At 44.9% G+C, this 15,006-nt stretch overlaps 1 protein-coding gene across 7 annotated transcripts in view; it reads right to left on the minus strand.

Annotated features, from left to right (window-relative positions):
- DLG4 (discs large MAGUK scaffold protein 4) overlaps positions 1-15,006 on the minus strand; it is a 236,365-nt gene that overhangs the window by 179,982 nt on the left and 41,377 nt on the right. For 3 of the 7 annotated variants that reach the window (XM_060779898.2, XM_060779895.2, XM_060779889.2), the window contains exon 1: positions 5,413-6,285. The exons of the other annotated variants lie outside the window; for them this stretch is intronic. In XM_060779898.2, the coding sequence (XP_060635881.1) occupies positions 5,413-5,442 (30 nt within the window). In that variant the 5' untranslated portion in view covers positions 5,443-6,285. Of the gene's footprint in view, positions 1-5,412; positions 6,286-15,006 lie in introns of those variants that run through there. 7 annotated transcript variants of the gene reach the window in all.

The raw sequence follows: 15,006 nt of genomic DNA on the forward strand, positions 1-15,006 counted from the left end.
CTCTCTTTCTCTCTCTTTCTCTCAACACCCCCATAGTTTAACCCTCTCAGCCAGAACTGGGGGCGGCGGGGTACATGAGGCCCTCCAAAGCAGGGTGGAAAAAGGGGTACCCATAGGGCCACACTGGGATGTCCTGACTCCGCAACCCACAAGCACCACCTGTTCCTACACCCCCTCGGAACGACACCCCCTTCCTCCATAGGCACTCATTCATTGCCTCTCCGCCGCGCCCCCCCCCCCACAAAACCTGCCTTCTCCTCTCATTACGCCTTCGCCCCACCCTGATTAATCAGGATTGAATCATTCCCCTCCCAGAAGCCCCAGGAGATAGATAGATAGACACAGAGTGTGTGTGTGTTGCAGTGTTTCCAAGGAGGGGGCCGATTCAGCAGCCCCCGTGCCAAAAGAACGCTAGCCTTGAATTCAATAATGGTTCGGCTTTCTCAAGGTGATGCATCGCAAACTCTATCGGCGTCTTCCACGCCGAAACGCAGGCCCAGGTATCCCCAACATCCCCAGTCCAAATTGGGGATACCCAAAGACGGCAAAGCCCCCGTCCCCAAAATATTAAAGACCCCACGTGGGACATTTCACCTCTCCTTCTCCATTTCGAGACACTGGAGGACTTCTGGTTCATGGTCCGGTTTGAGGTCCTCCAAACACCTGTAGGACACCTTTTTTGGTAACCAAAGGCCCACGGAAAACGGGGAAAGGGTTGAGCCCAGAAACCCAAAACACCCAAAGCACCAGGCCCCAAAAGAAGGACCTACATCAAGTTGGGCAAACTTGGGCCCTCCAGGTGTTTTGGACTTCAACTCCCACAATTCCTAACAGCCTACCGGCTGTTAGGAATTGTGGGAGTTGAAGTCCAAAACACCTGGAGAGCCCAAGTTTGCCCATGCTTGGTCTAAGCGAACACATCATCAAGGTTGTTCCCGTGTCCTCCAACCCAAGCATGGTTTCCACAATTGGTCAGCCCCAACTTTGCCATGCAACCCCCCCCCCCTTTTCCTCTCACTCAAATAATGCAGTATTCTTAGGGTGGAGTGAGGCCCCCACATGTAGAAAGCCAGTCCCTTCCTCGCTCCGACGGCACACATATAGGGCGGATTCTTCCTCCCACACATGCTTAGATAATGCAGTCTTCTCAGGGTAGGACGCAAACCCCATATCTCCAAAGTTGGGTTGTGTAGCACATGGGTTTCCTTCTTCCCTTTGATGGTTGGCCCCTTGGGCCAGGCATTGAAGGCATGTGGCGCAAAGGGTCAACCCTATAAGAGGAACAGAGAGTCCCAATGCTCCTGGCTCAAAGGGTCAACCCTGTAAATGGAGTACGGAGTCCTAATACCGCTAGTTCAAAGGGACAACCCTATGAGAGGAGTAGAGAGTCCCAATATCCGCAGCTCAAAGAGTCAACCCTATGAGAGAAGTACAGAGTCCCAATATCCGCGGCTCAAAGGGTCAACCCTATGTGAGGAGTATAGTCCCAATATCCACTGCTCAAAGGGTCAACCCAATGAGAGGAGTAGAGAGTCCCAATATCCGCAGGTCAAAGGGTCAACCCTATGAGAGGAGTAGAGAGTCCCAATATCCGTGGCTCAAAGGGTCAACCCTATGAGAGGAGTAGAGAGTCCCAATATCCGCAGCTCAAAGGGTCAACCCTATGAGAGGAGTAGAGAGTCCCAATATCCGCGGCTCAAAGGGTCAACCCTATGAGAGGAGTAGAGAGTCCCAATATCCGCAGGTCAAAGGGTCAACCCTATTAGAGGAGTAGAGAATCCCAATATCAGCGGTTCAAAGAGTCAACCTTGTAAATGAATACAGAGTCCTAATACCCCTAGCTCAAAGGGACGACCCTATGAGAGGAATAGAGAGTCCCAATATCCGCAGCTCAAATGGTCAACCCTATGAGAGGAGTAGAGAGTCCCAATATCCACGGCTCAAAGGGTCAACTTTGTAAATGAGTATGGATCCCCAATACCCCTAGCTGAAAGAGTCAACCCTGTAAATGGAGTATGGAGTCCTAATATCCCTAGCTCAAAGGCACAATCCTATAAAAAGAGTAAGGGATCCCAATATCCATGGCTCGAAGGGTCAACCCTATGAGAGGAGTAGAGAGTCCCAATATCCACGGCTCAAAGGGTCAACCCTATGAGAGGAGTAGAGAGTCCCAATATCCACGGCTCAAAGGGTCAACCCTATGAGTGGAGTAGAGAGTCCCAATATCCGCGGCTCAAAGGGTCAACCCTGTAAATGGAGTACGGAGTCCTAATACCCCTAGTTCAAAGGGACAACCCTATAAAAAGAGTAAGGGGTCCCAACATCCGCAGCTCTAAGGGTCAACCGTATGAGAGGAGTAAAGAGTCTCAATATCCGTGGCTCAAAGGGTCAACCTTGTAAACAGAGTACAGAGCCCCAATACCCCTAGCTCAAAGGGTCACCCAATAAGAGGAGTAAGGAGTCTGAATATGCCTTACTCAAAGGTCAATCCTACAGGAGGAGAAGGGGGTCCCAATATTCCTGGCTCAAGGGTCATCACTATAAAAAGAATAGGGGATTCCAAAACTCCTGGCTGATAGTATCGACCCTATAAGAGGAGTAAGGGAGCCCCAATATGCCTGGCTCAAAGGGCCAATCCTATAAAAGGTGTAGAGAGTCCCAATATTCCTGGCTCAAAGGGTCAACCTTACAATAAGAGTAAAGGTCCCCATTATCCTTAGCTCAAAGGGTCAACCCTATAAGAGGAGCAGAGAGCCCCAATATCCCTGGCTCAAAGGGTCAGTAAGCGGAGTAAGCGGCCCCAATATTCTTGGCTATAAGGGTCAATCCTATATGTGTAGTAGGGACCCCGATATTCCTGGCTATAAGGGTCAATCCTAAATGCGTAGGGGGGGCAATATTCCTGGCTATAAGGATCAACCCATTATCCCTAGCTCAAAGAGTCAACGCTATAAGAAGAGTAAGGGGTCCCAAGAGCACTGGCTCAAAAGGTCAATCATAAGAGGGGTAAGGAGTCTGGATATTCCTGACTCAAAGGGTTAATTCTAAGGGAGGAGTAGGGGACTCCAATATTTCTAGCTCAAGGGTCAGCCCTATAAGAAGAGGGGGGATCCTAATAGTCCTGGCTCAAAGGATCAACTCAATATCCCTGGCTTAAAGGGTCAACCCTATAAGAAGAGTAAGGAGTCTGAATATTCCTGACTCAAACGGTCAATCCTAAAGGAGGAGTAGGGGACCCCTATAGTCCTGGCTCAAGGGTCAACCCTATAAGAAGGGGTCCAAATATTCCTGGCTCTAAAGGTCAATCCTATACATGTAGTAGGGGACCCCAATATTCCTGGCTCTAAGGGTCAATCCTATATGCGTAGTAGGGGACCCCAAGATTCCTGGCTCTAAAGATCAATCCTATACATGTAGTAGGGGACCCCAAGATTCCTGGCTCTAAGGGTCAAACCTATATGCGTAGTAGGGGACCTCAAGATTCCTAGCTCTAGAGGTAAATCCTATACATGTAGTAGGGGACCCCAATATTCCTGGCTCAAGGGTCAATCCTATATGCATAGTAGGGAACCCCACTATTCCTGACTCTAAGGGTCAATCCTACACGCGTAGTAAGAGACCCCAATATTCCAGGCTCAAGGGTCAATCCTATATGCATAGTAGGGAACCCCAGAATTCCTGGCTCTAAGGGCAAATCCTGTACATGTAGTAAGGGACCCCAATATTCCTGGCTCTCAGGGTCAATCCTATACACATAGCAGGAAACCCCAATATTTCTCGCTCTAAGTGTCAATCCTATACATGTAGTAGAGGACCCCGATATTCCTGGCTCTAAGGGTCAACCCTATATGTGTAGTAGGGAACCCCAATATTCTTGGCTCTAAGGGTCAATCTTATAGGTGCAGTTGGGGACCCCAATATTTCTCGCTCTAAGTGTCAATCCTATACATGTAGTAGAGGACCCCGATATTCCTGGCTCTAAGGGTCAACCCTATATGTGTAGTAGGGAACCCCAATATTCTTGGCTCTAAGGGTCAATCCTATAGGTGCAGTTGGGGACCCCAATATTCTTGGCTCTAAGGATCCAACCTATACGTGTAATAGGGGACCCCAATATTCCTGGCTCTAAGGGTCAACCCTATATGTGTAATAGGGAAACCCAATATTCCTGGCTCTAAGGGTCAACCCTATATGTGTAATAGGGAAACCCAATATTCCTGGCTCAAAGGATCGACTCAATATCCTTAGCTCAAAAGATCAACCCTATAAGAAGAGTACGGGGTCCCCATATGACTGGCCCAAAAGGTCCACCCTATAAGAGGAGTCAGGGACCCCGATAATCCTGGCTCAAGGGTCAACACCGCAAGTAAGGGTCGGAGGAGAGGGAGAGGAGTCCCTGCTGCTCAGCCACCCAGACAAGGCGAGAGCACCCCGATCTCCCAATGCCGGCTTTGGGGGTGCCGAGGGCCCCCTCTACCCCACTGGTGCGCAAGGCGAGGCCAGGCACTCTACACGCCCGCATGCCTTGTGCCCATGTGTGGTGTGCTGGCCGGACTCTCAGGCCCCACGACAGACACGTCCCCACTTCTGCCTTGTGTCCACTCTCAGGACCATGGACAGCGGCGGGTTTCAGGACCAGGGAGAGCGGCAGATGCATTGCCTGGGAGAGAAGAGAGCATCTTCCTATATGCAAGCAGCCAAAGGCAAGGCGGCCTGCCTGCCTTCATGCCTTCCTCCCATCCATCCGGCAGCTTGGACTACCACTCCCATGGTCCCCAGCCACCTGGAGGAGCCCATTCTCACCCCCCACCACAGAACCACAGACACAGATACCATCATCTCCATCATCCTGGCCCCCTCCCCGCTCGAACCACATAAGTAGCCCAACATCATCCGAAAGAGCTGTATCCCACGCAGCCAGGGCTCCATGGAAACTGCTCAGAAGAGAGAGAGGAAGATGAAGGGGGGGGGGGTGAAGAGAGAAATGCTTTCCTCCCACCTCCTCTAAAGCAATGGGAGCCTGCCATTGCTCTCCATAGATCCCCCCCTCCCCTATCATTCCTCCATTAGCCCCCTCCCAGAATTACCTTGGACCCCAGGCCGCATCTTGGCCCAAGCCTTGGCTTTCCATTGTCATGGCCATTTAATTTTGGGGGGGGGGGGGAAATAAAGAAGACCCATGTCCTTTGCTTCTTAGGGGTCTCCATGATCTCCCCCCTCCCCATAAATAGATATACATCAATGTGCCCACAGCAAAGCTATACACATACATATCAGGAGATCATACAGAGATGGGGAGATTGCTATAGATGGAGGAAGACAGACCAAGGTTCCAATGCACCCCCAAAACCCTTCTCTTCTCCCCCCTGGCCCCCCACCCAAATAAAAAGACATTGGCAGAGCCAAGCTTACCTTGGTAGTCACTATGCACAAGCAATCCATCCCTTTCTTGACGCGAGCACCTAGCTGGGCGAAGTCTGTAGAACATCAGATATTCTGGGGTTCAGGGTTACCAAGCGTGCCCCCCTTTGTTTTTCGTGCCGCCGAGATGCCCCCCTTTCTCTCTCTCTTCCGCCTCCAAATGTGGGCAAATTTGGGGGGCCCTGGGTGGGGTTTTCTGGGGGGCAAGCGGTGGGCCAAGCTTCAGGATGGCGAACCCTTAGTGCCAAGTGCGGAGGCTGGCATTGAGGATGAAGGTATGTGTGCCTTTTGAGGGGGGGTCTCAGGGGCGGAAGGGTTTGTGTGTGTGTGAAAGAGAGAAAGGAAGGAAGGAAGGAGAGAGAGAGAGAGCTTCAAGAGGAAGGAGGGAGGGAAGGAGGGAGGGAGGGGAAGAGGAAGAGGAGGAGGAGGAGGAGGAGAAGGAGGGAAGGAGAAAAAGAGGAGGAGGAAGGCAGCTTGCAGTTGGGGGGGGGGTGAGAGAGAGAGTGACAGAATGAAGGGATGGGGAAGCAAGAAGAGGGGGGTCCTTCTCCCCAAATGATGGAGAGGAAGAGATAGAGAGAAGGTTCTTCCTCCCAAAGGAAGAAGGTGCAGAGGAGGCACCGGAAAGAGGGATGGGAGAAGGAGGGTGGGGAGAGGAGGGGAAGTGGGGTGAAGGGAAGGGGGTGCCAGTGGAGGGCTTAGGGGGTGGAGGTGGGAGGGGGGGAGAGAGGCAGCCCCCCTTTGCTGCTGCTGCTGCTTCTTCGCCCCATGCAGGAGGGAGGGAGGGAAGGAAGGAAGGAGGGAGGGAGGGAAGGAGGTGGAGCAGGGAGAGAGAGAATGGGAAAGAGAGAGAGGAGGAGGAATAGGGGAGGGGGGCAGAGAACATAGGGGAAGGCGAGGAGGAGGTTAACCCTCAAAGTGCCAGCAGAGAGAGGCAAGCAGAGGGAGGGAGGGGGCAGGCCTGGGGGAGGAGGGGGCGGAGCCTTGGACCAAGTTAACCCTTCAGGTGCTGGAAAGGAGGAAGAGGAGAAGAAGGTGGAAGGTGGGTTTGGGGGGAGAAAGAGGCAAAAGGGGGGCACAGCTAAGATCCAAGAGGATAACAGCCTGCATAGACACTGTAGGGTCATGGGTGCCAATACTGATGCCCTGACTTATAACTAGATAGACCCTTGAGATGAAAGAGACCTCAAGGATCATCCAGACCAACCCCTTGAAGGATGGATGGATGGGTGGATAGACAGATAGATGATGAATGGATGGATGGACAGATAGATGGATGGATGAATAGAATAACAGATGAGAAAGACATCAAGGACCATCCAACCTAACCCCTAGAAGGATGGATGGATGGGTGGATAGACAGATAGATGATGAATTGATAGATATATGGATGGATGGATGGATGGATGGATGGATGGATAGACAGATGGATGGATGGATGGATGAATAGAATAACAGATGAGAAAGGACCATCCAACCCAACCCCTAGAAGGATGGATAGACAGATAGATGATGAATGGATAGATATATGGATGGATGGATGGATGGATGGATGGATGGACAGATGGATGGATGAATAGAATAACAGATGAGAAAGGACCATCCAACCCAACCCCTAGAAGGATGGATGGATGGGTGGATAGACAGATAGATGATGAATGGATAGATATATGGATGGATGGATGGACAGATGGATGGGTGGATGGATGAATAGAATAACAGATGAGAAAGGACCATCCAACCCAACCCCTAGAAGGATGGATGGGTGGATAGACAGATAGATGATGAATGGATAGATATATGGATGGATGGATGGATGGATGGATGGATGGACAGATGGATGGATGGATGGATGGATGAATAGAATAACAGATGAGAAAGGACCATCCAACCCAACCCCTAGAAGGATGGATGGATGGGTGGATAGACAGATAGATGGGTGGATAGACAGATAGATGATGAATGGATAGATATATGGATGGATGGATGATGGATGGATGAATAGAATAACAGATGAGAAAGACATCAAAGACCATCCAACCCAACCCCTAGAAGGATGAATAAATAGATGGATGGATAGACAGATAGATGATGAATGTATGGATGGATAGACAGACAGATGGATGGATGGATAGAATAACAGATGAGAAAGACCTCAAGGACCATCCAGTCCAACCCCTAGAACAGGCATGGGCAAACTTGGGTTCTCCAGGTGTTTTGAACTTCAACTCCCACAATTCCTAACAGCCGGTAGATAGATAGAATCATTGAGATGAAAGCGATCTCAAGGACCATCAATCCAACCGTAGAAGGATGGATGGATGGATAGAATAACTGAGATGAGAAAGACCTCAAGGACCATCCAGTCCAACCCCTAAAAAAATGGATGGATAGATAAATCAATGGATAGGTAGCCAGTTGATAAAATCATAGTCATGGAAGAGACACCAAGGGCCATCTAATCCAACCCCCAGATAGATAGATGGATAGATAGATAGATAGATAGATAGAATCATTGAGATGAAGAGACCTCAAAGGTCATCCAGTACAACCCCTAGATGAATTGAAAGATAAATAAATAGATCGATGGACAGTTGATGGGATCATATAGTCATGGAAGAGACACCAAGGGTCATCCAATCCAACCCCTGGATAGGTAGACAGACCGACAGATAGAATCACTGAAATGAAAGTGACCACAAAGGGCATCCAGTCCAATGGATGAGTGGGTGGGTGGATGGATTGACTGACAGTTCAATAGATCGATGGACAGTTGATAGAATCATATAGTCATGGAAGAGACACCAAGGGCCATCAAATCCAACCCCAAGATAGACGATAGAGAGGTAGATGATAATAGATGATAGAAAGAGAGAGAGATGATTGATTGATGGATGTATGGATGGATGGCTATATGGATGGATAGATAGGTAGGTAGGTAGGTAGGTAGGTAGGTAGATAGATAGCTAGAATCACTGAGATGAAAGAGACCTCAAGGGCCAGCCAGTCCATAATTTGGTGGATAAGTTTATGTACCATTGGAAAGCAAAAGGTATCACTGTTTCATATTCATATAGATAATTTTGGATTTTGGAGTATTTCGGATTTCGAAATTCTGAATAAGGTAACAACAACAACAACAACAACAACAACAACAATAACGATATGGATCTCTCTCTCAACAGGGATAACTGCTCATGCTGTGTGATTGGATGACGATTATATTAATTATTAATAATAATTATTAATAATTTTTATTATTAACAATAAATATACATGAATAATAAATATTAATAAATATTAATATTAATAGCTAATAATAATTAATACATATAAATATATTATTATTAAACATATTAGTCAATAAATATTAATATTACTAATTAATAATAATTAATTAATTAGTAATATTAATATTTATTGACTAATATGTTTAATAATATATTTATATTTATTAATTTCTATTAGCTATTAATATTAATATTTATTAATTAATTAATAATAATTAATAAATATATTTATTATTATTATTATTATTATTATTAAACATATTAGTCAAAGGTTTTAGTCAATGACTTCTCACCCAAAAGGAAAAACCAGAAAGTTTGGGAATATTTATATATTTAATATTTATTAATTAATAATAATAAATAAATAAATAAATATATTATTATTATTATTATTATTATTATTCAACATATTAGTCAAAGGTTTTAGTCAATGACTTCTCACCCAAAAGGAAAAACCAGAAAGTTTGGGAATATTTATATATTTAATATTTATTAATTAATAATACTTAATTAATATATTTATTATTATTATTATTATTATTAAACATATTAGTCAAAAGTTTTAGTCAATGACTTCTCACCCAAAAGGAAAAACCAGAAAGTTTGGGAATATTTATATATTTAATATTTATTAATTAATAATACTTAATAAATTTATTATTATTATTATTATTATTATTATTATTATTATTATTAAACATATTAGTCAAAGGTTTTAGTCAATGACTTCTCACCCAAAAGGAAAAACCAGAAAGTTTGGGAAAGAGACATAAGGCCTATCAATGGGAAAGCACAGAGTTGGACCTTCCTTTCATGTATGTCCAGACAAACATCGATCAATCGATCAATCAAACCATTAATTACCGCATTTAAGACTTGCCCTAAGTCTAAAGTTCTCAGGCCAGCAGCCAATAAAACCCATTTAAATGCTCTTTGAAAAGTCCTAAACAATGGCAAAGATGTATATACACCAGGCATGGGCAAACTTTGGCCCTCCAGGTGTTTTGGACTTCAACTCCCACAATTCCTTGCAGCCCAAAACACCTGGAGGGCCGAAGTTTGCTCATGTCTTGCCTGACATAAACCAAAGCCATATTGGAAATCTGCAGTTGGAATAACTGGATATGAATATTATAGAAAAAGGTGAATTTTAACTGGTAGATTTGAACAATTCAAGATTTAATTCTTTTTTAAACATGTGTATGTTGTGAGCTGCTTTGAGTCTCATTTAACAGATAATAATAATTATAATAACAGCAACAGCACCAACAACAACATGAAGGCATGCTCCGGCCTATATTATAGATCCCATCCCAATTAACAAGAACAACAACAAGAACAACAATAGTAGTAGTAAGGCATGCTCTGGCTTTTGTGTGTTTATAGTGTTGATATTATTATTATTATTAATATTATTATTATTATTATTATTATTAGGGGAAGGTATGCTCTGTTCTTTTTGCATGAATGTGGTGTGGATCCCTTCATAATAAATAACAACAACAACAACAACAATAACAATAATAATAATCTATCACACAGTCCTAGATGCTTGGGAAGTGATACACTTATGATTTTGTGATACGAAATCCAGCATATATATCTCATTTGCTGTGACATACTGTGTTTTTGTGTCAGTAAAATAATAATAATAAGAATAATAAGAATAATAATAATAATAGCAAGACATGCTGCAACCTTCTATGTGTATTTTGTGTGGCTACCATAATTATTATTGCACAACACATTATTTGATACACAACAAGAGTAGTACACAGCAAACAAGATCACTCTGCTGACTGTTGTATTGGATCACATGTTGGACACTTCCCAAGTGTCTAGGACTGTGTGATGTATCGGTGAATAATGCATGGAGATCCCAGTAAGGTGGCCTTTTGCAGCTGACAGGTGGTGATTTTGTCAGTGCTGATTGTTTTTAAGTGCAGGCAACCACTAGGACCACTTATTATTATTATTATTATTATTATTATTATTATTATTCTGACACAATCAAGCAAAAAGTGGGTGCTAGAAACAATATGATACGAAAGCTGACTGGCACAACCTGGGGATCACAACCAGACACAGTGAAGACATCTGCTCTTGCGCTGTGCTACTCTGCTGCTGAGTACGCATGCCCAGTGTGGAACATATCTCACCACGCTAAAACAGTGGGTGTGGCTCTTAATGAGGCATGCTGCATTATCACAGGGTGTCTGCGCCCTACACCACTGGAGAAATTACACTGCTTAACCGGTATTGCACCACCTGACATCCGCCGGGAAGTTGCAGCCAATAGTGAAAGGTCCAAGGCAGTGATATTTCCAGCTCATCCCCTGTTTGGGTATCAGGCAGCACATCAATGACTTAAATCTAGAAATAGGTTTCTAAGATCTACAGAGACACTAGCAGAAACACCTCAGCAAGCGAGAGTCCAAAAGTGGCAGGCTCAAACCCAGAACTTCAACCAATGACTCCCACCTGGGCACACAGAAGACTGGGCGACTTGGAAGGCACTGAACAGACTGCGCTCTGGCACCACGAGATGCAGAGCCAACCTCAAGAAATGGGGCCACAAAGTGGAATCCTCGACATGCGAGTGGGGAGAAGAGCAAACCACTGACCACCTGCTGCAATGCAACCTGAGCCCTGCAACATGCACAATGGAGGACCTTCTTGCGGCAACACCAGAAGCACTCCAAGTGGCCAGATACTGGTCAAAGGACATTTCATCAACTACCAAGCTTGCAAACTTTGTGTTTTGTCTGTTTGTTTGTTTGTTTGTTTGGTTAAAATGTAATACAAATGTCTGGTTGCTCTTGACACGATAAATAAATTGACACAAAAGCACAGTATGTCACAGCAAACGAGATCTCTATGCTGGATTTCGTATCACAAAATCACAAGTCGAACACTTCCCAAGCATCTAGGACTGTGTGATGTATTTTCGAATGATGTGCGCAGATCCAAGTAAGGTGGCCTTTTGCAGTTGACAGATTGTGATTTTGTCGATATTTATTGTTTCCAATTATTATTATTATTATTAATAATAATAATAATTTGAATGGGATCTACACCATACATACATAAAAGGCCAGAGCATGCCTTACCTTTCATGGTATTATTATTATTATTATTATTATTATTATTATTATTATTATTATCTCTGTGGATAATTATTATTATCCACAGATGTGGGGCCACTGCTGAGAAGGCCCCGTCCCTTGTCCCCACCAGTTGCATTGCGATGGCGGTGGGATCAAGAGCAGTGCGTCTCCAGTTGATATTAAATTTCGTGATGGTTCGTAACAGGAGATACGTTCAAACAGGTAGTCTGGACCAGAACCGTTTAAGGATTTAAAGGTAAAAACCAGCACTTTGAATTGTGCTCGGAAACTGATCGGCAGCCAGTGGAGATGGCGTAACAGAGGAGTTGTGTGCTCCCTGCACACCACTCCGGTGAGCAACCTGGCTGCCAACCATTGGACTAGTTGAAGCTTCTGGGCAGTCTTCAAAGGTTTTGACCTATAAAGCCCTATAGCAGTGTTTCTCAACCTTCCTAATGCCGCAACCCCTTAATCCAGTTCCTCGTGTTGTGTTGACCCGCAACCATAACATTATTTCGTTGCTACTTCATAACTCTCATTTTGCTCCTGTTATGAATCGTCATGTCAATATCTGAGATGCAGGATGTATTTTCATTCACTGGACCAAATTTGGCAAAAAAATACCCGATATGCCCAAATTTGAATACTGGGGTTGGGAGTGGGAGGGGATTGATTTTGTCATTTAGGAGTTGTAGTTGCTGGGATTTATAGTTCACCTACAACCAAAGAGCATTCTGAATTCTGAATTCCACCAACGATGGAATTGAACCTATTTTGGGCACACAGAACTCCCTTGACCAACAGAAGGGTTTGGTGGGCATTGACCTTGAGTTTTGGAGTTGTAGTTCACCTACATCTGGAGAGCACTGTGGACTCAAACAGTGATGGATCTGGACCAAACTTGCCATAAATACTCAATATGCCCAAACGTGAACATTGGTAGAGTTTGGAGAAAATAGACCTTGACATTTGGGAGTTGTAGTTGCTGGGATTTATAGTTCACCTACAACCAAAGAGCATTCTGAATTCCACCAACGATGGAACTGAACCGATTTTGGGCACACAGAACTACCTTGGCCAACAGAAGGGTTTGGTGGGCATTGACCTTGAGTTTTGGAGTTGTAGTTCACCTACATCTGGAGAGCACTGTGGGCTCAAACAGTGATGGATCTGGACCAAACTTGCCATAAATACTCAATATGCCCAAACGTGAACATTGGTAGAGTTTGGAGAAAATAGACCTTGAGAATTGGGAGTTGCAGTTGCTAGGATTTATAGTTCACCTACAACCAAAGAGCATTCTGATTTCCACCAACGATGGAATTGAACCTATTTTGGGCACACAGAACTCCCTTGACCAACAGAAGGGTTTGGTGGGCATTGACCTTGAGTTTTGGAGTTGTAGTTCACCTACATCTGGAGAGCACTGTGGACTCAAACAGTGATGGATCTGGACCAAACTTGCCATAAATACTCAATATGCCCAAACGTGAACATTGGTAGAGTTTGGTGAAAATAGACCTTGAGAATTGGGAGTTGCAGTTGCTAGGATTTATAGTTCACCTACAACCAAAGAGCATTCTGATTTCCACCAACGATGGAATTGAACCTATTTTGAGCACACAGAACTCCCTTGACCAACAGAAGGGTTTGGTGGGCATTGACCTTGAGTTTTGGAGTTGTAGTTCAGCTACATCTGGAGAGCACTGTGGGCTCAAACAGTGATGGATCTGGACCAAACTTGCCATAAATACTCAATATGCCCAAACGTGAACATTGGTAGAGTTTGGAGAAAATAGACCTTGACATTTGGGAGTTGTAGTTGCTAGGATTTATAGTTCACCTACAATCAAAGAGTATTCTGATCTCCACCGATGATGGAATTGAGCCAAACTTGCCACACAGAATTCCCATGACCAACAGAAGGGTTTGGTGGGCATTGACCTTGAGTTTTGGAGTTGTAGTTCACCTACATCTGGAGAGCACTGTGGACTCAAACAGTGATGGATCTGGACCAAAGTTGCCATAAATACTCAATATGCCCAAACGTGAACATTGGTAGAGTTTGGAGAAAATAGACCTTGACATTTGGGAGTTGTAGTTGCTAGGATTTATAGTTCACCTACAATCAAAGAGCATTCTGATCTCCACTGATGATGGAATTGAGCCAAACTTGCCACACAGAATTCCCATGACCAACAGAAGGGTTTGGTGGGCATTGACCTTGAGTTTTGGAGTTGTAGTTCACCTACATCTGGAGAGCACTGTGGACTCAAACAGTGATGGATCTGGACCAAACTTGCCATAAATACTCAATATGCCCAAACGTGAACATTGGTAGAGTTTGGAGAAAATAGACCTTGACATTTGGGAGTTGTAGTTGCTAGGATTTATAGTTCACCTACAATCAAAGAGCATTCTGATCTCCACCAATGATGGAATTGAACCAAACTTGCCACACAGAATTCCCATGACCAACAGAAGGGTTTGGTGGGCATTGACCTTGAGTTTTGTTGTAGTTCACCTACATCTAGAGAGCACTGTGGGCTCAAACAGTGATGGATCTGGACCAAACTTGCCATAAATACTCAATATGCCCAAACGTGAACATTGGTAGAGTTTGGAGAAAATAGACCTTGACATTTGGGAGTTGTAGTTGCTGGGATTTATAGTTCACCTACAATCACAGCAGAAGGAGGGCTTTTGGTGGGAGGGTTCGCTGCCTGTTTCCAAAAAGGAAGAGAAGGATAGGTGGAGAGATCTTCAGCCTCTGACAAAGGGGGTCCCAAGACCATCAGAAATATGTGTTTTCTAATGGTTTTTGGTGACCCCTCTGAAACTCCCTCATGACCCCCCCAAGGATCCCGATCCCGATCCCCAGGTTGAGAAACACTGCCCTATACGGTTCTAGTCCAGCTTACTTGTCCGAACACATCTCCCTCTATGTCCCCCCTCGCAATTTAAGATCATCCAGGGAGGCCCTGACAGGGCCTTCCCGGCTGTGGCCCCCCGCCGTTGGAACTCGACTCCATCCCTCCTGTCATTTAGGAAGAAGTCGTGGTTCCATGACCAGGTTTTTGGGCAACAGACATAGATAGATCTTTGGACATGGAATTGGGTATGGAATTGACTGGAATGATGATATGGCTATTAATACTGGGGTGTTGTTTTTTACTGTTTTAATGAAT

This window comes from Anolis sagrei, chromosome 6 (genome assembly GCF_037176765.1).
Source record: "Anolis sagrei isolate rAnoSag1 chromosome 6, rAnoSag1.mat, whole genome shotgun sequence".
NCBI lineage: Eukaryota > Metazoa > Chordata > Lepidosauria > Squamata > Dactyloidae > Anolis > Anolis sagrei.